Here is a 20,861-nt window from a genome sequence, read left to right on the forward strand (position 1 = left end):
TGGATGGGAGGGTGAAAAAGGGGTGCAAATGGGACATTTGTGGATCGGAACCTGGCGTCAGAAAAGACAACAGATTAAATATTTACCAAATAGATATCTATACCATATAGTCAGAAACTAAAATAAGAAAAATGGTATCATTTTCCAATAGTATTTGAAATTTGAAGTACCTAGAAAAAACATAGTATATGTGCAATATCTCTATGGGAAAAAGGATCAAATATCAAATGCTAAAGGGGACCTAAAAATGAAGAAACAATGTTTAATGATTGAAATATTCAATATTAATAAAAAATAAAAAGGGCAGGGATGCAACTAGTGCTAGAGTGCCCCTGGTTTCAATCCTCAGTACTGAAACAAAAATTGACATCAACACAATATCGATTTTTTTTTTCCAGTACAGGGGGCTAAACTCAGGGTTCTCTACCACTGAGCTGCATCCCAGCCTTTTTTTTTTTTTTTTCTAAATTGAGACGGAGTTACCCAGTTTGGCCTAAAACTTGCTATTTTCCTGTCTCCTGACAATGTTAATTTTTCCCATAGTGTCCTGGAGATTCAGTGGAATCCCAACTAAAATCTCAAAAAAAAAAAAAAAAAAGAGTTTCCCATGGAATTTGACAAACTGATTCTGAAATGTATATCAATGTATAAAGCACCTAGAAATACCAAAATCCTTTGAAAATCAAGTTGGGAAGACTTGCCATATCTAATATGAAGGCTTTGTATAAAGGCATACTAATTAAGAACAATATAGTTAGGACACTGAGCCATATATACATCCATGAGGTTTATGACAAATCTGGCTAGAAAAGACAAGATGTTTTTTTTTTTTTTTTTCCTCTTTGAGACGGACTCTCACTATGTTATTCAGGTTGTCCTCAAAGTCATGGTCCTTCTGCCTGTTTCTGGAGTAGCTGGAATTACACCCTGCTCAGGATCAACTTGTTAATAAATAGTGGTTACATAGATATTTGCTGTGTCATTATTCTTTGGAGAGTACAAAAGTGTGTGTGTGTGTGTGTGTGTGTGTAGAGAGTAAAATGAGGCATGTATTGAATCCATGAATAATTATACTAACAACTTAGTTAAACTATAACTTTAGTAGTGCTCTTTTATGTGTCAGGCATATAGTACAACATGCTTTACAAAAAGTAATTGTGTTTTAATCCCAGGAAGTAAGTACTATCAATAGTTCCATTTTCCAGATGGGGAAAGCAAGACGCAGGGAATCAGTTAAAACCCCTGCCCTTTTGCCTAACATTCCTGAGGCCCTGAGTACAATCCCAGCCCGGCAAAAAATATAGATAAATAAATAAACCCCTGCCCTTCACTTATACTCTTTTATAGCCTAGAAGATGAATACTGACTTAAATGAAGCTCCCGTCTCCCCTCCCAATACAGTTCGTTTTTTCCCATTTAAAGAGACCATGGGACCGCTAGTAAAACTACAATTCCCAGCAGCCATTGCGACCTCAAGGTTTGCGCGCACGCGGATTCGCATCCCGCACACGACGCGCTCGCTCACGGAACTACACTTCCCAATTTTCCCCGCTCGTCCCGTGACGCTCATTGCACCCTGAGCGCGAAGCGGGGGTTCAACAACTGCGCCCCACTTTCTCAGATTCAGTGCTGGACCCAGCCCCCGACTCTGACTCGGCTCCACCATGGAGGAGGCAGACCGAATCCTCATCCATTCCTTGCGCCAGGCTGGCACGTAAGTACGCAGCCCCCCTCGCCCACAAATGACCACATCCGGGACTCCAAAACCCAGGACCCCCATTACCCGGGAACCTTAAAACCCGGGACTATATTTAGGGCTCCAACTTCCAGGGATCTAAGACCCCACGCACACATCCCAACCATAGGGTCTTCCCAAGCCCTTTTACCTCAACATTTGGTAAACCCAGACTCTGGGACCCAGATGCACGGAGACCTAAAAGCCTTGGAATTTCAAGATCCATGACACGGAAATGTATGGATCTTGATATCAATACGCTGGGAATTTGATACCTTCAGACTCTGAGACACCTGCACCTTGAGAACCAGGGAACTTAAAATCCCTAGACTCTAGCACTGGAGTAACTCAAAAACCCTAGAACTGCATAATGTGGAGCCTTCTAAGTTTAGTTTCCCAAACACCTTGGGCTTTTAAAATCCCAGGACATCAGCACATCTGGTGACATTAGCACTTGGTCACTTCTGACACATCAAGACTCTTCCATTTGAGGGTCCTAAAAGACTCAGGATGCGGATATAGGGTGCCTGATTTTTGTTTTGTTTGAAACTAGAGGTCTTAATATACAGGGATCTTGACACCTAGGGACCTGACATTTGAAACTCCTGAAAACCCCAGACTTTGCAACATGAAGTCTTCTCTAAATCCTAGTAGCTCAGTATCTAGGAGTTTCAGACATGGAGAGAATGTAATTCTGGGGACCCAGAAATACAGAGAATGTGCCACGTGGGCCCTTTCGCCTTCACAGACCCCCAAAATTTGAGGCTTTGAAGCCTAGAGAAAATCTGAGATTTTTCTAAACTGAGATCTGTCTTATCTACCATTCTCCTACAACAAGGACTGGAGAATGAAGCTAGTTCTGGATCGAACCCAGTGCCTCATGCATGCTAGGCGAGCGCTCTACCACTGAGCCACCACCCCAGCCCCTGGTCCTTTATCCAAGTGGAAGTCACAGTCACCAATACTTAGGATTTGTTTGAACTTTTGAAAAACTTGGGCATCCTTTCCAACCCGGGTCTATTCTAGAGCTTTTAGAAGGCTGCATGGCCCATCCTGATCACTGTATCCTGATTACTGCCTCCATAGATTCTGTCTCTTTCTTCTCCAGGGCGGTCCCTCCAGATGTGCAGACCCTACGAGCCTTCACCACTGAGCTGGTGGTAGAGGCTGTGGTTCGTTGCCTGCGAGTGATCAACCCTGCTGTGGGCTCTGGCCTCAGCCCCCTGCTGCCTCTGGCCATGTCTGCCCGGTTCCGCCTGGCCATGAGTCTGGCTCAGGCCTGCATGGTGAGTGCCCTCCCCCCATTATACACATCTTCTTCCTTCCTCCTTCACAAAGTAACCATGCTCCTTTGAAACTCTTGACTTTCCTCTCTGCCATCTCTCTTTGTGGCTTAGCATTCATTAGTGGTTAAGGTTGCTGCTTAGTGACCAAACCGCTGAGTAGTTCAGACCTTGGCTGTACCACTTGCTAACAGTGTGACTCTAACCCTTCTAGGCTTTAGTTTTCTTATCTGTGAAGTGGAGATTATAAAAGTAAAGTTGTTATGAATATTAAATGAGTTTATCCTGTTTACACCTGGGCTGCCCCTACCTTCCACGCTTCAAGCTTAGCATCAATATATTTTCCTCCCTGTAGTATCCATTTATCAGTTCCAGGAAAGGCCCTGCTTAAGTAACATGCTGTCTCTTAAACTAATCACTGTGTTCCCTTGTTGGTCCATCCTGAATCCTATGGTCATTTGGTAGGACGCTGTGATTGGCTGCTCCTTCAGGATCCCATTGATTTGTGGGAAGGATGGTTACCCAAAGAAAGATATACTGGTTAACTCAAACAATCTCTCTTACATTCCCCCTGTGGCAACCTCATGCATCCTGCCTCTCATAGCAATTCTAAAAATGTCTCTCTGATAGATCAAGTAAGGCACCTTTCCAATGATGCCCTCCCCCCTCCCCCATTCAGAGCTGTGTCCAGTTACTATATTCTGGAGGGCTGAGTTTCTTGTGGCTCCCTGGCTCTGTGACTTGGGGCCAGTCTCTTTAACTCGTTTAGTCCTAATTTTCTTTTTCTTTAAAAATTATTTATTTATGTATCTTTAGTTTTAGGTGGATACAATAGTTTGCTTTTTTATGTGGTGCTGAGGATCGAACCCAGTGCCTCATGCATGCTAGGCGAGCGCTCTACCACTGAGCCACCACCCCAGCCCCTGGTCCTAATTTTCTACATCTGCAGAATGGGTGTGAGAATTGTACCTACCATGTAGAATTGCTATGAGGATTAAAAACAAGGGGCTAGGGCTGGGCACAGTGCTGCACATCTATAATCCCAGCTATTAGCAGGCTGAGGCAGGAGGATCCAAGTTTGAGGCTAGTTTCAGCAATTGGGCAAGACCTTCAAGCAATTGAGCAAGACCTTGTTTTAAAATTAAAAGAATATATAGAAAGGAATGCTCAGTCATAGTACCCCTGGGTTCAATCCCAAGTAGCACCAAAAAGTGGGGAGGCCTAAGTATGTAGCTCAGTTTTAGAGTGTGCTTGGCATGCACGAGGCCCTGGGTTCAATCCCCAGCACAAAAAAGTAAAATTGAATTAATGAAATGAATAAATGGATATATAAGCTTTGTGTCAGTGGTATTAATGGATAGGTCTGATGGGGATGCTTGCATTTCAGCAACCTGTGGCAACATGGTGATCGTAAAGACTTCCAATATACCTAGTAAGTATATGGTGGCAGAGGGACAGTAGAATAGCTTCAGTGAAAACTTCCATTTAGGGTTGGGGATGTGGCTCAAGCGGTAGCATGCTCGCCTGGCATGCGTACGGCCTGGGTTCGATCCTCCAGCACCACATACAAACAAAGATGCTGTGTCCGCCAATAATAAATAAATATTAAAAAAAAAAGAAAACTTCCATTTAGACAAAAGGGACAGGGTGGTCAGAGATGTTGCATTTGGACCATGTTTGTGCACTTTCTGTCTTTTTCTCATCTCTTCACTCTCAAGTTTACTTACCTGTCAGGAGTTCTCAGAATCTTCTATCTGGTGCTCTTGATGGCCTCATATAAGGCAGACAGTCTGTCCTCTGGCCTAGGGCTATGTCCTGGAGGATGGTACTCTTAAGGTGAAAAATTATGTCTTCTGTGGTGCATGGAGTATGCACAGCAGGAAGTGCCAAGTAGGTGTCAGACCTTTGCAATTCTCTGTTCTCTTTTTTCAGGGCTGACTGCCAGTGGATTCATGTTGACTTACTTTGGCTCACACTAACTTTAGTGTGGGGCAAAGAATAGCTTTTTTGGTGGTCATAAAGGTACATGGGATTGTCCAGCCTTGGTTTGTCAGTGGCAGGCAGAAAAGCTCTTACTCATTATTGCTGCATTCTTATTTTTTCCTCTGCATGTGCCCTTCTCCTTGTACCCCTTTCTGTGCCTCATCCACTTCCATATTTTGGCATCTGCTACCACACATATCCTACTCCTGGAACAAGTTTCTATATCAGTCAGAACTATTTGATTGCAGATGTCAACAACAACAATAACAACAACAAACCACAAAGGAGTAAAGTAACTTAAGAGCTAGTGGTTTTCACACTTTTTCTTTTTGGACTGTGACCCTTCAAAATAAAAAGAAGTTACATAGTGACCCAGAACTCACATACATATATAATAAGGATGCATTTAGAGTGTACTCTGTACCAGGCACTGTGGTGACTCATTTCATTCTTAGGACAATCTTCTGGGGTAGGTATTTTTGGTATCTCTCTCTTTTTTTTTTCAGATGGAGAAAGTGCAGCACAGAGAGGTTAAGTGATAGGCCTGAAGTCACAAGGTTATAAGAGGCAGTACTTGGGTTTGAATCCTGGAAGTTGGCTTTCAGGATCCATGAAGCTCTCTAGAGCAACAGCATCTCTGGCAGAACAAGTTTTTCTTTCTCTCTGGGCCTGTTTTCCTAGTCCCACCTAGAACTCTCAGGAGTCCTTTCATTCTGCTCTATTATGCTGCTGGTCTGTTTTTGCCTGTTATATCATTTTATGTTTTGCAGTGCTGGGGTTGGAACCCATGGCCTCATCTATATTGGGTAGGTGTTCTCTAGCTGAGCCACATCTCCAGCCCTGCCTGCTTATATTTAGGCACTCTTTATATAATAGGTAGATTCACTACTGCCAATGATAGGGGGCTCCAAATACTTTTTTCCCAACTCGTCATAACTCTTGATTTTGCTAATTATATTTTTTTCTTTTTTTATTGGTTGTTCAAAACATTACAAAGCTTATGACATATCATCTTCCATACATTTGATTCAAGTGGGTTATATTTTCTGGAAATTGTTTATTATTTTAATATAGGCAGAAATCCCATCTTCTCTTTTATGGCCTCTGGATTTTGACTCATAGTTAGCAAGGTCAGAGCTTTAATCTCCTTTCTCCCTCTCTGTAGCATTGATTGTAATTACTCTGGGGTTCCCTAGGGGCCCTGGAGGCCTTGGGGAGCCAAGAGGAGGTGGAGAGGGTAGTGGCTGGTGAGAGAGTGTGAGCAGGTATGACCTAGGCCAGGGCTCCCAGGGCAGGAGGATCCTACCTACCTGGATGATAGGGGCCAACCTCCCCAGCCAGGCAGTGTCCCCTGATTAACACCTGATAACCCCCAGGACCTGGGCTATCCCTTGGAGCTTGGCTATCAGAACTTCCTCTACCCCAGTGAGCCTGACCTCAGGGACCTGCTTCTCTTCTTGGCTGAGCGTCTGCCCACCGATGCCTCTGAGGATGCAGACCAGCCTGCAGGTACAGGGTCTAGGGGATGGGGGTGGGGGAGTAGAGTGTTTACTTGGGATGGGAGGGGCTGTAAGAGATGGCAAAACTGTTGCCTGCCAAGTGGGGGTTTGTGTGTGTGTTTGGGAGAGCTAGGCAGGAGAACTGGGACTAGAGGGGATGTAAGGATAGCAGGTCTTCTGAGACTGGGGGCTGGGTGACCCAGGTGGTGAGTGTGTACTTGGAGGGCCTCCCCAACTCACCTCCTGCACCTTCCTTAGTGCGATGCTCCAGGCATGCTGCAGCCTCAGGGCCTTTGTATCCCTGTATCATTCTTCCCCCATACCTCATGGTTTATGCCAGGTCTGCGTTCTGTTCCAATATCACCTCAGGGAGGCCTTTCTCTCACTGTTTTGTGGAACATTCCAGCCTCCTCTCAGCAGACCTCCTCTCTGGCTTGCCATCTTGATCTAGATCATTCTTATGATTCTCGTCATGAACTTTCTCCTCTATTAGCTTGTGGGTTCCATGAAGATGGGAACCTTTTCCACTTTATTCCCTGAGGTGACCCTAGTGTCCAAAACAGTGATTAGTACCTAGTTTGTGCTCAGTGTTTGATGAATGACTGTAAGACTGATCTGCATTTCTGGCTGAGGAATCAGGAGCCATGGCTGATTTCCCAGAGTATTTACTTTTGGATTTCTTGCATTGTCATCTGTTGAACACTTCTTCCCCAACCCCCATAGGTGACTCAGCTATTCTCCTCCGGGCCATTGGGAGCCAAATCCGGGACCAGCTGGCCCTGCCCTGGGTCCCACCTCTCCTTCGAACACCCAAGCTACAGAACCTCCAGGTGGGATCCCTGACTCCTGTCTGTGCTTGTCCCCACCTTACCTTTCTTATCCCCATCTGGTTGCCCAGGTTGTTGGCCCCTTCACCAGTGAACCCTGTCCCACTTTGTCCTAGAGACTCTGACTCTGCTCTCCCTCCAGGGCTCAGCCCTCCAGCATCCTTTCCATGCCAGCACGCTGGTCATGCCTGAGTTGAGTTCCAGAGGAGGTAAGGCTAAGGCTTTGGGGAAGGTTGGGGAGCAGAGCAGAGGTATGTCTTTACGCAGGAGGGCCGGCTGACTCTGTTCCTGTCTCCAGAGACACGGGAGTTCCAGACGAGTCCCCTTCTGCTGCCAGTCCCTGCACAGGTGCCCCGGCCTTCGGGGAGGGCGGCCTCACTCCTTGAACACCATGCCATCCAACTCTGTCAGCATGTAGGCCGGAATCGCCCTGGTGACGAAGACTGGGTACGCCGGGCATCTCGTGTCCCACCCCAGGTATAGCCCAGTGCTTTTCAAATCAAATTTCCCCGGTTGTCTTGAAACTATGTTCTTGTCTCTTTCTTGCCTTATCTCTCCTCTCTCTAACTCTGTCTCTCTCTAACAGAGTTAGTTGCCTTGCTTCTTTGATTTTCTGTCTCTGTTCTGTCCCACACATCCCTTTCTGTGGGTCTCTCTGATTAGGGGCTCCAGGCTTCTCTCTCTACCCACATCTTTTCCAGGGTGGGGAGCAAGTAGGTAGAGAGAAGTGTGGCTGTGGGGAAGAGGTCCCTCCCAGTCTTCAGGGAGCTCACAAGCCTGTGGAGGAAGGGACCTGACTTGGTGGAAAGGCTGGAAGAAGGGTGTGACTTATCAGGTGGTCTCTGGAGGAGGCAGGGCCTTGGGGGCCAGTAGGCTTCAATCCTCCTGTTCCCTTGCCTGCTCTCTCCAGGAGGACACCCGGGCTCCACGGCAGCGGCTCCACAGACAGTTGGCTGAGCACCTGCGCCAGACCTGGAGCCCACTTGCAGCGCCCACACAAGCCCGAGACCTGGGGGAGCTGCTTCAGGGCTGGGGTGCTGGGGCCAGGACTGGCGCCCCCAAGGGATCCCGCTTCACACATTCAGAGAAGTTCACCTTTCATCTGGTGGGTGGGCCTGAGTGGATGTGGGGGTGCTGATCTGGTGAGGGCTGCTTTATATATAAATGCAGTTTTTTTCACATGAGGTCCCATATACCCACAAGGTAGGCCCTTTCCCTCCTCAGGGAAGGTGTTCAGAGGGCTTCCCTAGCTTCTTGGGACATCATTGGAGAAAGAGCATACAGGTGGGAACCATGTAAGTGTAGAGGGGTGCTTTTGGTACAGACCCCATCTTTCCCCAGTCATTTTCCTCTGGATATATCTTCTCTCCTTGGATGCTCACCCAGAGGGACCCTCGTCCTTCTCATGGGCATTTAGGGCTGCTACATCTGGACCAGGGAGGTTTCTCTGAGAGCAGACACTTTAGTTGCCCTTTCCCTTGTTTAGTCACATTCTGACAGTTGTTAGTAGTTGAACGGATGTCAGTACAGCACTAGGAGGAGCTTTGGGGTGTTGAGGCCAGGCCATAAGAGGCAGGGCCTTCCCTGATATCCAGGTTGTCCCTCCTCATGCCTCCTAGGAGCACCAGGCCCAGGCTGCCCCAGTATCAGATGTGCCAACTACCTCCAGTCAGCCTGAACAGGTGAGCAGAGCAGTCCGTGTGTTTGTGGGGGCTTCCTGATCCCTTTACTGTCTGCTGGGTCTGGCATTTCCACCTGACTGGCCTGTGCCTCCCAGGACACACGGGCAACTCAAGAACAGGAGCTAGAGTCCCTTCGGGAGCAGCTGGAGGGCATGAACCGCAACATTGAAGAAGTGGAAGCCAACATGAAGACTCTAGGAATCAGCCTTGTGCAGGTGAGGGGCTGTGGCAAGGGCCATGGGCTGGGTCAGGCCAGAAGTAGGGCCTTGAGGGGACCTGGAGGTGGTCTCTTGAGGTCTGCAGATGTTAGAAGGGTTCATGGAGGATATTGGGAATCTCTGGGGCTCTTGAGTTGGTGGGAGCAAAAGGGGATGTGGGTTTGGGTGCTTCGTGGACCTATTGGGGTTAGAGGCACCTATGGGCATCAGTCAGGCCTTGTAGGTGGTGTTGAGGGTCTGTGAGCATTGGCGGGGCAAGATGGGTCTGTGTGGGCAAGGCTCCTGGGCATCAGTGTGGATCTGGAGGATCAGAGAGGCCTGTGAGGGCCTCAGGCTAGGCCAGGGTTTCTTGGGGTCATTGGGGACTGTGATGTGCGACTGGGGGTGGGGCTGATGTGGTGCCAGGTGGAGACAGAGTGTCGGCAGAGTAAGCTCAGCATGGCAGAGCGTGAGCAGGCCCTGCGCCTGAAGAGCCGGGCAGTGGAGCTTCTACCAGACGGGGCTGCCAATCTCGCCAAACTGCAGGTGGGCTGGGGCTGAGTCTGGGGTTGGGCTGGTGGGGCAGGGTTGGATAGGCCCAGCCTGTTTGACATGTCTCCACCCTTAGCTTGTGGTGGAGAGCAGTGCGCAGCGGGTCATCCATTTGGCGGGTCAGTGGGAAAAGCACCGGGTTCCACTTCTTGCTGAGTACCGTCACCTTCGAAAGCTCCAGGATTGCAGGGAGGTAGGTGGTGGGGTCTGGGGCCATGGGGCAAGTCTGGTGCCCCTCTAGGAGGCTGCCTCTGAGCTCTGCTCACTGCCTCTGCCTGTGGGTCCCTGGTAGCTGGAATCTTCTCGACGGATGGCAGAAATCCAGGAACTGCACCAGAGTGTTCAGGCAGCTGCTGAAGAGGCCCGCAGGAAGGAGGAAGTCTATAAGCAGCTGGTAAGGCCCATGAAGGGGCCCTAGTGGCAAAGATGGGTGGGGTGTGGGTCCTTGGGAAATACCTGCTGTGTCCCTACCTAGGTGTCAGAACTGGAGACTTTACCGAGAGACGTGTCCCGGCTGGCCTATACCCAGCGCATCCTGGAGATTGTTGGCAATATCCGGAAGCAGAAGGAAGAGATCACTAAGGTACATTGCAGTGGCCCTGGCGGGTGGGTCATATATATATATATATAAAATATATACCAGAGATTGAACCCAGGGGTGCTTGCTTAACCACTAAATCACATCCCTAGCCCTTTTTATTTTTTTCATTTTGAGACAAGGTTTCACTAGGTTGCTTAGGGCCTCGTTAACTTTCTAAGGCTGGCCTCAAATTTGTGATCCTCCTGTCTCAGCCTCCCAAGATGCTAGGATTACAGGCTTGTGCCACCACGCCTGGCTGGGTGGGTCATGTAGGCAGACAGAAGTAGGGTGGCCACATGGGAACCTCATGGCTTCTGATAGGCAGAGCTGTCTAGCACACCCCAGCACAGAATAGTCCACTCCAACCTCCCTGATGTAGTGACACAGGCCCAAAATTGATGTGAGTGCATGCACATGAATACCCTCGGCTGGCCAGCCACCCTGCCCTAGACACCCTGCCCTGAGCTCATGGCCAACCTGGTATCTGCCAGATCCTGTCTGACACGAAGGAGCTTCAGAAGGAAATCAACTCCCTCTCTGGGAAGCTGGACCGGACATTTGCAGTGACTGATGAGCTCGTATTCAAGGTGTGGGGCAGGCTGGGCCTGGCATGAGGTTTGGCGTGGGGTTTAGCCTGCTGCCGGCCCATCTGCTCATGGGCCAGCTTGCCCCAGGCCCTCATTGAGCCCTGTAGGCATAATAATGCTCAGAACTTGCTTCATGAAGGATGAAGGCAGCGGGGTGGTGGCATGGAGGTGGTAGGGGACAGTGGATAGCTGATTTTTTCAAGGTCCCCTCTGCCTGGTCAGGATGCCAAGAAAGATGATGCTGTTCGGAAGGCCTACAAGTATCTAGCTGCGCTGCATGAGGTGAGGAGAGCAGCATGCTTGCGGGGCTGGTTGGGGAGGGACTGACTTGGGTGCAAGCCTCGTATTCCTGCCATCCCTAGAACTGTAGCCAACTCATCCAGACCATCGAGGACACGGGCACTATCATGCGGGAGGTTAGAGACCTTGAGGAGCAGGTGAGAGGCCTGGATATGGGAGGGGAACTGAAACAGGTCAGGGGACAGCTCCTTGACTTATACAGAGAGAGGCTGTGGGACCAGACAGCCTATAACTGAAGCTCAGCCTTGTCACTTGGTACCTAAGCCTGGAACAGAGTGGTGGCCTTCTCTGAGCCTTAGCTTCTACCCTGCGGTCCTCAAACTTGCTTCCCAGGGCTGCTAGCAGAGGCTTTGGCTTAAGGATACTTTAGGTGGAGGGAATGACACGTGCAGAGGCCTGGCAGTGGGACAGGGGGTGGGAGGGGTTCAGGGCAGCTGCAGTGGAGGGGGTGGTGAGGAGGAGCTGTGGAAGAAAGGGGATCTATGTGCTGAGCAAGTGTGTTCACTTTCCTTTAGATTGAGACGGAGATGGGTAAGAAGACCCACAGCAACTTGGAGAAGATCTGTGAGGACTACCGAGCCCTTCGCCAGGAGAATGCTGGCCTCTTGGGCCGGGTGCGGGAGGCCTGAGGAACTCCTGTGGAGGGCTCCCCAACCACAGCAGGGATGTGGGGTGCTGGAGGTGGTAGCCAAGTGCTGCTGCCCTAGCTACTCCCTCCATTTGCCACCGGTTCCTCCTGCTGTGGTCTTAGTCTCAGACACTTGCTCACTTGACCCCAGCTCTGATCTGGGGTGATCATCCAGCATGTGGGAGCTTGGCTGCAGTTTATTGGGGAGGGCACTGGAGGTTGGGGGTCTTGGATCCCAAATAAAGGAGGGGCTCTTCTGCAGTCTAGGCTGAGGCATGGATCGGGCTCGGCCATGGGAGTGGGGTGGGTGGCAAGTGAGACATGGGGTACATTTTTGTCAGTTGTTGTGTGTCTTCATGGGACTTGGGAGATACCGGAGGTGGGAGGGGGCTGAGTGAGCACACATGTGAGATACGCGGGCAAATCCAACAGACTGTGTGTGAGTGAGCACATGTGTTAGGCGCTGCATAAGCCTGTGTATGACCAGTTGTGTGTGTGTGTGTGTGTGTGACATTCTGGAACCTGCTATCCTGAGGGTACTGATCGCTACTTCTGTGCGGGGCTCTGGGAACACCCTTGTGTGACCCTGAACTTGGGGGCCCAGAGACCGGCAGTGGGTATGTGCTTTCAGGTTGACAGGGCTGCACTCATGTGTGATGTGTAACTATGCAGCTTTGAGGATGTTTGAATGTACTAAGGCGGGATTTGTGATTTAGGGTTTATGTTGAATACGGGGGGACAGGATAGTGACTGTGTCTGTGTGACTTTCTCCCACCCCTGAGGTGAGAGTGGCTGAGACAGGCTGTATGTATGGCTAGTTGGGAGGCCTCTGATTGGCTGGAGAACTTGACTGGGGGATTTGAATGGGAGTGGGAGCTGGGCTGGTCTTGGGGCCCCTCCCAGCAGCCTTGGTGCAGAAGAAATGTTCTGGGATGGCAGCCAGCTGGGGAGCAGGGGCCCTGGCAGGCAAGACAGTAGACATCTCACTTTTTGGTCTCTGTGGGCATGTCCAAGGTCTGCCACCCCTGCCCTGGGCACCTCTGCCCCCCATTTTGGCTCCTGTCCATCCTTCCTCTTCTTGGTTTTGAGGTCAGGGGCTGTGGGTAGGGTAGGAGCACCTGCTGGGCCGCTGGCTCCTTTTCTTGCGGAACTCAAACTCATCCACGGTCCACACAGCCCCCTTCTCACTCTCCACTCGAACAAAGCACTTGTGCAGGCTCAGGTTGTGGCGGATGGCATTCTGTGGAAGGAGGATCAGCCAGAGATGGGGCAGGTCAGTGGCCTGAGGTCAGCATGCCCCATCAGTACTGACCTGCTCCTTTCTCATATGCCTCTGAACCCAGCCCCCAGTTAGCTCGTTCCTACACTATGTGGCACTGTGTCCATCCCAGCCACCACCACCTCCAAGAGGCACTCACCTTCCAGGTGGCAGGGTGGTTTCTGAAGAAGGCAAACATGCGTGTGAACCAGTGGTAGATCTCATTGAGTGTCCGCTGCTTCTCAGGAGCTTCCAGGATGGCCTGGAAGTTGGAATAGAGTGGGGTAAGGGGATCATTCCCCCAAAGTTGGGCCTGAGAAGGGCAGTGGCCTGCCTTGGGCCTTATGGTCTGGGGGTTGGATTGTGGGGCAGGGGAGGGGAGGGAGAGAGATCATACAGGGTGAAAGATCAGGGGCAGGGTTAGACATAGGGTGAAGCATGGGATCAAGGTGGCATCAGAAATGGCATGGACATCTGGAGAGGGGTGGGTTTTGGGTTCATAGTTTGATTTACACTGGCCTGACTGGCAGTTTAGGTTTGGGTTCAGGGACAGGATTGGGGTACAGCCAGCAGGAGGGATCACATTGGAGGCATGGCTGGGGCTCCTTGGGGCTGGGGTTTCTTACTGGAGAAGCATGAACTCTGAAGTTGTTGAGAGGAAGGTGGGAGTTTGGTAGTCCCCCATCATCTTCCTCCCCTCTGGGCTTGAGCTGTCCAGCTTACCCAGCGGATGAGGGTGGCATAGGTGAAAGGGGGCCGCATGTTGTGGAACTTGAAGTAGTCCATGTTGTGGAAGAACTCTGGCAGAGGGTGGGGACAGATCAGGCCCCATTCAAGACCTCCTCCCTCCTTGTCCCGCCCTCCTCCACACATGCCTGAAATCCCATCATCAACCCAAGGGGAAGGGCCGTGGTCACACATTGGTACCACTTACAGAGTATTTGATATAAATTGTCCCTTGCTCTTTGGTCATTTGTGACCATGATGGGGAACTTTCAGGCCATAAAAATCCTGAGAGGAAGCTTTTACAAGCATGTGCATTTTCAAAAGCTGGGTGGTGGTAATGTGGAGATCCTTTGCACCCCTGCCTGGCACCAGGTAGGATTAGGAGTGTAGGTCAGTGGGTAGGGCACAGACCACTCTTACCTGGGAATGTGCTGTTTCCATGGCTGCCCCAGAGGTGCCTCCGCACTGCAAACAGGCTGTCAGATGCCTCCCGAGGGCTGGGCCAGGCTGGAACACTTCCTTGGGTGCTAGTGGCTACCATGCAGCAGGAGCCCTTGTCAGATGATGCCTGGGGGAGGCAAGAGGGGCTGGTGATGCAGAGGTTTAAATTTTCCACTCTCTCTTTTTTTGGCACTGGAGATTGAACTCGGGTGCTTAAACACTGAGCCACATCCTAGCCCCTCTCTTTTTGTATTTTATTTACAGACAGGGACTGAGTTGCTTAAAGCTTCACAAAGTTGCTGAAGCTGGCTTTGAACTTGCAATCCTCCTGCCTCAGCCTCCTGAGCCCTTGGGATTAAAGGCATGCACCACCACACCGGGCTCCACTCTTATATTTAAATCAGTGTTTTTATTTTTTGTTTTAAGAGATAGGGTGTGGGTATGCTGCTAAGGGTGACCTTGAATTCCTGGATTTAAGTGGTCCTCTTAACCTCCTAAGTAGCTGAGACTATAGGCATATGTCACCATGCCTGGCTAAATCAGTGTTTTAAGGGCATCCTCTTAATTCTAGTCTGACATGGAATCCCATGGAACAGCATGAGCCATACTGGTGTGTGAATGGTGTGTAGTCACAGATGCTGGGATCATGAGGTGGTGCTGATAGGGCTTCTCTAGTGCCCAACTATGACTTTGGGAGAGTTAACTAAACCTTTCTGGCCTCAATTTGTCCTCATCTGTGAATTGGGGATGATAGTGGTAGTTACTTTACAGTGGCATCCTGAGGCTTGAATAAACACTAGCAAAGTGCTCTGAAACAGTGCCTGGCACTCAGGACTGGTTTTGTGAGTGTGACCTGTGCTGCAGTCACACAGAACCCCACACCTTTTTGTTTTTTCTTTTGTACCAGGGATTGAACCCAGGGGCAGTTAACCATTGAGCCACATCCTCATCACTTTATTTTTTTATTTAGAGACAGAGTTTCACTAAATTGCATAGGGCCTCACTAAATCACTGAGGCTGCCTTTGAACTCTTGATTTTCCTGCCTAGCATCCCAAGTGCTGGGATTATAGGCGTGCACCACCACACTTGAATGCACTGAGGTTGCCATCTTGAAATTTGAACATGGGTCCTGCATTTTCATTTTGCACTGGGCCCTCCAAGTTATATAGTCAGTGCTTTAGGGATCACATGGTCTAATTTCATTAAGTATGGGGTGCTTAATCACTGAGCTACATCCTTATCTTTTTTTTTTTGTACCAAAGATTGAACTCCAGGGCATTTCACCAATGAGCCACATCCCACCCCTTTATTGTATTTTATTTAGAGACAGGATATCATTGAGTTGCTTAACACCTTGCTAAGTTGCTGAGGCTGGCTTTGAGGTCATGATCCTTCTGCCTCAGCCTCCTGAGCCGCTGAGATTACAGGCATGTGCCACTACACCCGCCCAGCTTCCTTATCCCTTTTTATCTTTCATTTTGAAACAGTTTTGCTAAATTGCTGAGGCTGGCCTTGAACTTGTGATCCTCCTGCCTCAAGCTTCTGACTAGCTGTGATTACAAGCATGCCACACAACCTGGCCCTATTGCTTTAAAAAATATTTTTGTTGTGCTGGGGATTGGATTCATGGGTACTCTACATCTCCAGCCCTTTTTGTTTTGATACGAGGTCTTCTTGCTAAATTACCCAGGCTGACCTTAAACTTGTGATCTTCCTGCCTCAACCTCCTTGGCATAATTTAATTTTTTGCAGTGCTGCGAATGGAACCCAGGGCCTCCTGAATGCTAGGCAGGTGCTTTACCACTGAGCCTCAGCCCCACCCCCAGCCCCTGTTATTGCTTTGGAAATTCAAAATCAGGATGGGTAAGGTCAAAGGGTTTGCAAGTGGAAGAGGACAGATTCTCACGTGTGGCACATATGCAGGTACTCATAGACTCCAGAGGCTGTGTGTGAGGACAGGTTCCCATGCACCCTTCAGTTGTCCCCCAGCTCTCTAGTTCTGCTGCCTTCAGGTCGGGGGTAGCTTACCGTAGCTGGAGCCTTGGTCAGTGCCATTTTCCCGGCCAGGTGGGCCTGCATAGCGCCCAGTTTCTCCTTCTCCAACACCAGCTGTGGGGATGGGCACAAAAAATGGGGCTTCCATTTGGCCTTTCTCCACCATACCTTTCCAGGTGTGTTCCTCCCTGGAGTCCCCTCCCTCCTTTCCCTTACACAACACTCATCCTGGATTATCCTGGTTGCTGGCACAGTATGGGCATGAGGCTCACCCACCCACCACCCACCTTCCTCCTGAAGGCATTACCTGCTGCTCCAAAGACTGCACCACCTCTCTCTGGAGGAGACACTGTGCCCTTCCCTTCTCATCCAAGAGGTGGTCTGCCTGGCAGTGCCTGGGTAGGGGAAAGAATTCATGCAGGTGACCATGGTGCGCCTGGCCTCCTAGCTCAATGTTTCAGTTGGGGATGGCCACTCCCTCTGGGAGGTCTTTCCTTAGAGCTTCAGCTGCCATCCCCTCCCTCAAGCCCTCCATCGTATGTTACAGAAGTAGAGGAGGGTGTGTGTGTGTGTGTGTGTGTGTGTGTGTGTTTTGAGACAGGCCCAAGGGAAGGCAGCAACAGCCATCTATAGGACCTGGGACTTTGGGAATCAATAATGTGATCTGTTGGCATGAGGCCTAATAGGGCAAAAATGTTAGTAATTTGGATTCTGGAGTCTGGCTGCCTGAGTTCACATCCAAGCTCTGTCACGAGGGAAATGGGTAATCCTGATCAAGACACACCCTCTTTGACCTCAGCTCCCTTGTCTGTAAGACAGAGGTAAATATCAGTATGCATCTTTATTATCATGCCCCGTTATACATATGAAGGAACTAAGGCCCAGGGAAGTTAATGGCTTGTTCAAGTTTGTACAGCTGTTAAGCATCAAAGGCTGGATTTGAATCCACACTCTCAGCTTTTACCTGTTTCATTTTACTTTTATTGAGAGGAAGCCTGAGTGGAGATCTGCATCTTAGACCTATACCCACTAACCAGGTCACTCACTTGAGGAAATCTTCTGGCTCCTTGAAGACCTTCTCACATCCAGGCCACTTGCAGACACCATTTGCCAGTAGTGGGTAGGAACTCTGGGGTGTAGCTAAAAGGGTGCTGAGGGGACAAGAGGGTGTCAGGGGAGGGGAACAATAAGGTGAAGGGTCCTCCCCAGCCCTGCACACTCACCTGTCCTTCCTGGGTGTGCCAGGGCTTGGGAAGGTGCAGAGCAGTGCTGGCTCTCTGGACACCCACTCCAGGTTGGCCACATTGATCCCTGTGGATAGGAACAGGGCACATACTTGTTATGGGTAGGGACAGGGCACCTCTGGGCCTGGGGACCAGGCTCTGCAGCTTGGCCCACAAGACCTCACACCCTCCTGTGCTTCAAAGACCCTGACTCCCAAAGGACTCTGCCATCCCCACAGTTCAGGGCTTCTGACAGAATAGCTCAAAGACAGCCATCAGCAGGTGCTGACATTTTGACTAACTTTGCAAAGATCTGTGGTTCCGTGATGTTGACATTCTGCATCTTGAAGGTTCTTAATGTGACATTTTTTGGAGATTAGAGTTTCTATGTCACTAAGACCTGAGCCCTCAGACCCCCACAGGGCCTTGATTCAGAACAGTCAGTATTGCACATGTTCAAGGATTTGGGGACTCTCAGCTTCTCTAAAGTTATGGGGTACAGGCTAAGGTATTACCAGGTGGCAGGCCGGGCCGGGCCTTGAGAGAGAAGACCCCGGTGGTGGTGGTGGGTGGTGGAAGGCTGATCATGGCTGGGCTTTCCAGTGGGCGCACTTGTAGCACAGGGGTCCGGGCGTGGGCATCTACTGTGGAGAGCTGGGGGACATATATGGGCCATGGCTCAGGGTTTCCTCCCCCAAATTCTCCCACTGGCTCCCTCTTCCCAGTCTATTTAGGGTCCATACCTGGTGCATAAAATGTGGCCTGTCCTGGAGAAGTGCCTGCAAGTGGGGCGAGGGGCCCAACCTTGCCCCGGAGGGTGCCACCATGACTAGGGGCACTGTGGGCAGCTGGAGGGAGAAGGCAGGCGTGTGAGGTACCACCCTCATCCTTGCTAATTCATATGCTCCTCTCCGTAGTCCCCCACCGTAGGTACCACGATTATCTCCACACTTGGAAACTGAGGCTCATGGAGACTAAGTGATTTTTTTTTTTCAGATCATATAGCTAATAAGTGGCAGAGCTGGCCTCAACCCTATTATCTCACCTCCTTGGGCCCCAGCTATCTCCTGTTGTCACATGGGGATAAGGACACATAGTTGTGCCCATGGATCATTATAGAATCTCTTCCTCTCCTGAAACAGGGATTGGGAGGTTGGGGAGAGCCTCAAATCTCTAAGGCCTGGCAGGTGGGGACTTTCTTGACTCTGCAATATCTGCATAAGTCACAGACTTGCCTGGGACCCAGAAACCACTTCCTGTGCCCCAGCCTGCACCCCTCCTGCTCAGTGCCACAGTAAAGGTCGGCACCTGTAGGCCCAGGTACCCCACCCTGCCTGCCCCATCCTGGGCCCTGGGCCTCACCTGCAGCTGCGATGTTGGCAGGGGGTTCAAGGAGGAGGAGGAAGAGGCATGGATCCCACTTCGGAGTTCCCGACCCTGGAAGGTTCCTCCTGGGATCCTGGTCCCCAGGAGGTCTGAGGTCTTGGGTGCAGCCCTCCAGCTGGGCGAGGCTCCAGGGGATGGGCCAAGGGCCAAGGAAGGGGCAGAGGGCTTGGCTGGCCTGGGGTTGGGCATTGGGTCCTTGTCCAAGGGCAGTCTGCAGGGACATAGTGGGAAGGAGTCACACGTGTGCTAGGTTTGGTGTGAGATCCTCTGAACCACATGGACACCCCTACTGGTCAGAACAGGTATTGGCTGGGGATATGTCATAAAGGGACCCAAAGCCGTACCCCAGCTCTAGTCATGCGTGTGCGCGTGCACACGTGCACACACACACACACACACACACACATATGGTTATCAGGAATAGGCATGTGTGCCCACATACCCCATATGCACAGGTCCATCGGCCAGCTTGCCAGCACATGCCTGTACTACCCTGCTGTGGGAGTTTCCCCCACGAGGGCAACGGGCAGTTGGTTTGTGAGACATTAGCTAGGGTAGGTCTCAGCCCATCCTCCTACCACTCGAGTCTTCAAATCTCATCCATGGTAACCCCTGCACCCTGCATAGGGCACAGTCTTTGCTGTTTCTGCTGGAACTTGTCACAGACTATAATTGGCATTGATTTACTCCAGTGATGGGTATGGACTTAAAGATTCATCTGGCTACTCTGTGGGGGACTAGTTTGGAGACTACTGCAACAGTCAAGGCAGGTGATCATGTTGGCACTGACTGGGATGGTGACAGGGGAGATGGTTAGAAGTGGCTGGATTCTGAGATTATTTTCAAGGTGGAGTCAGGAGAAATTGCTGGCAACTTGGACATAGTGGGTGAGAGAGGGAGGGTCAAGATGATTTCTGGGTTTTAGCCTGAGAAGCTAGACGAACAGAGCTGACATTATCAGGGACATGTGGCAAACAGGGTCAGGGATGATAATCAAGTGTGGATGGATATGAAGAGTCTGGCAATGAACGCATGGATGGACGTGCCAGATGGGCAGCTGGGTATAGGAGTGTGGTGCTCAGGGACAGGATAGAGTCTGCTTCTGAGCTCTTGTCCTGCACGGAGGTGGCATGGCAGATGCCAGAGAGAACCAGGGACATGCTTTCTTGAGCTAGAGCCTGTGTGAACTCCTCAACCCAGCCCCCATTAGTAGTCACCCCAATTCCTACTCCCCAAAGGCTACCTCCAGGCCCTGGCTCATACTATTTGCCACTCTTCTTCTTTCCCTATCTAAGCCACAAAATTCTTGCTTTTCTACTTGAAAGACTTCTGTAATGATTCCAAGTCCCCCTACTGACCCCTAGCATTAACACTCCCCAAAGTTCATGGCCTCAGTTTCTCAGAATCCCATAATCCCAGTCAGCAAGGAAGCCAGAACTAGTAGGGACTGCCTGGTCCAACCCCCATTTTACTGAAAGGGACACCCAAATACAGAGTTCCATGGTCCCATGGTGACTTGAGAACTCCATTTCTTTCTCCCAGAAGCATGTGTGCCTGTGTGCACATTTTCACAAGCCCCCTGTACTGTGCCTACGTGTGAGAGACTCCCTGTCCTGCTACACAGCACTGGGTTGGGCACACAGCTGCTAAGAAGAGTCTAGGAGATTTCTGGGAGGGGCAGTTGTCCTTCCTTTCTTTACTGTCACCTCATGGGGGCTGTCAGAGCTGTAGTGCTGAGGGAGATTGGCATGAGAGTCTGAGTATTAAACTCCTAGTCTCTCCAGGGTTTGAATATTAGTATGAGAATCCGAAGTCCAGTTTCCGTGGAAGCTCAGACCAAGGATCTGGGAGAAAGGTGGAGAGATGAGGAGGTGAGTGAATGAGTGAGTGAACCAATGAAGGCAGGGATTAAGTGATGCTTCCAGAAGCCAAGGAGGAGCAAAGATTGCCAACAACCCACCAGAAGCTGAGGGAGGCC

The 20,861-nt window shown here is 50.3% G+C and overlaps 2 protein-coding genes across 2 annotated transcripts; one reads left to right on the forward strand and one right to left on the reverse strand.

Moving 5' to 3' along the window:
- The first annotated feature begins 1,491 nt into the window (after positions 1–1,491).
- Positions 1,492–12,114, forward strand: Ccdc22 (CCC complex scaffolding subunit CCDC22). Its single transcript, XM_005338687.3, has 17 exons — positions 1,492–1,714; positions 2,844–3,021; positions 6,378–6,510; positions 7,224–7,330; positions 7,470–7,536; positions 7,626–7,804; positions 8,238–8,432; positions 8,947–9,009; positions 9,105–9,224; positions 9,633–9,752; positions 9,835–9,951; positions 10,051–10,152; positions 10,234–10,341; positions 10,830–10,925; positions 11,148–11,207; positions 11,288–11,362; positions 11,741–12,114. The coding sequence occupies exons 1-17, from the start codon at positions 1,665–1,667 to the stop codon at positions 11,852–11,854; spliced, it is 1,884 nt and encodes a 627-aa protein (XP_005338744.2). The 5' UTR covers positions 1,492–1,664; the 3' UTR covers positions 11,855–12,114.
- Foxp3 (forkhead box P3) lies at positions 12,033–20,068 on the reverse strand. Its single transcript, XM_078034863.1, has 11 exons — positions 18,860–20,068; positions 18,241–18,345; positions 18,013–18,151; positions 17,498–17,585; positions 17,321–17,425; positions 16,582–16,669; positions 16,308–16,388; positions 14,258–14,405; positions 13,835–13,911; positions 13,272–13,373; positions 12,033–13,093 (listed from the first exon to the last, which is right to left on the reverse strand). Exons 1-11 carry the CDS (start codon positions 19,070–19,072, stop codon positions 12,944–12,946), a joined length of 1,296 nt encoding a protein of 431 aa, XP_077890989.1. The 5' UTR covers positions 19,073–20,068; the 3' UTR covers positions 12,033–12,943.
- Between the last annotated feature and the right edge of the window lie 793 nt (positions 20,069–20,861).

The sequence above is a fragment of the Ictidomys tridecemlineatus genome, chromosome X (genome assembly GCF_052094955.1).
Source record: "Ictidomys tridecemlineatus isolate mIctTri1 chromosome X, mIctTri1.hap1, whole genome shotgun sequence".
NCBI lineage: Eukaryota > Metazoa > Chordata > Mammalia > Rodentia > Sciuridae > Ictidomys > Ictidomys tridecemlineatus.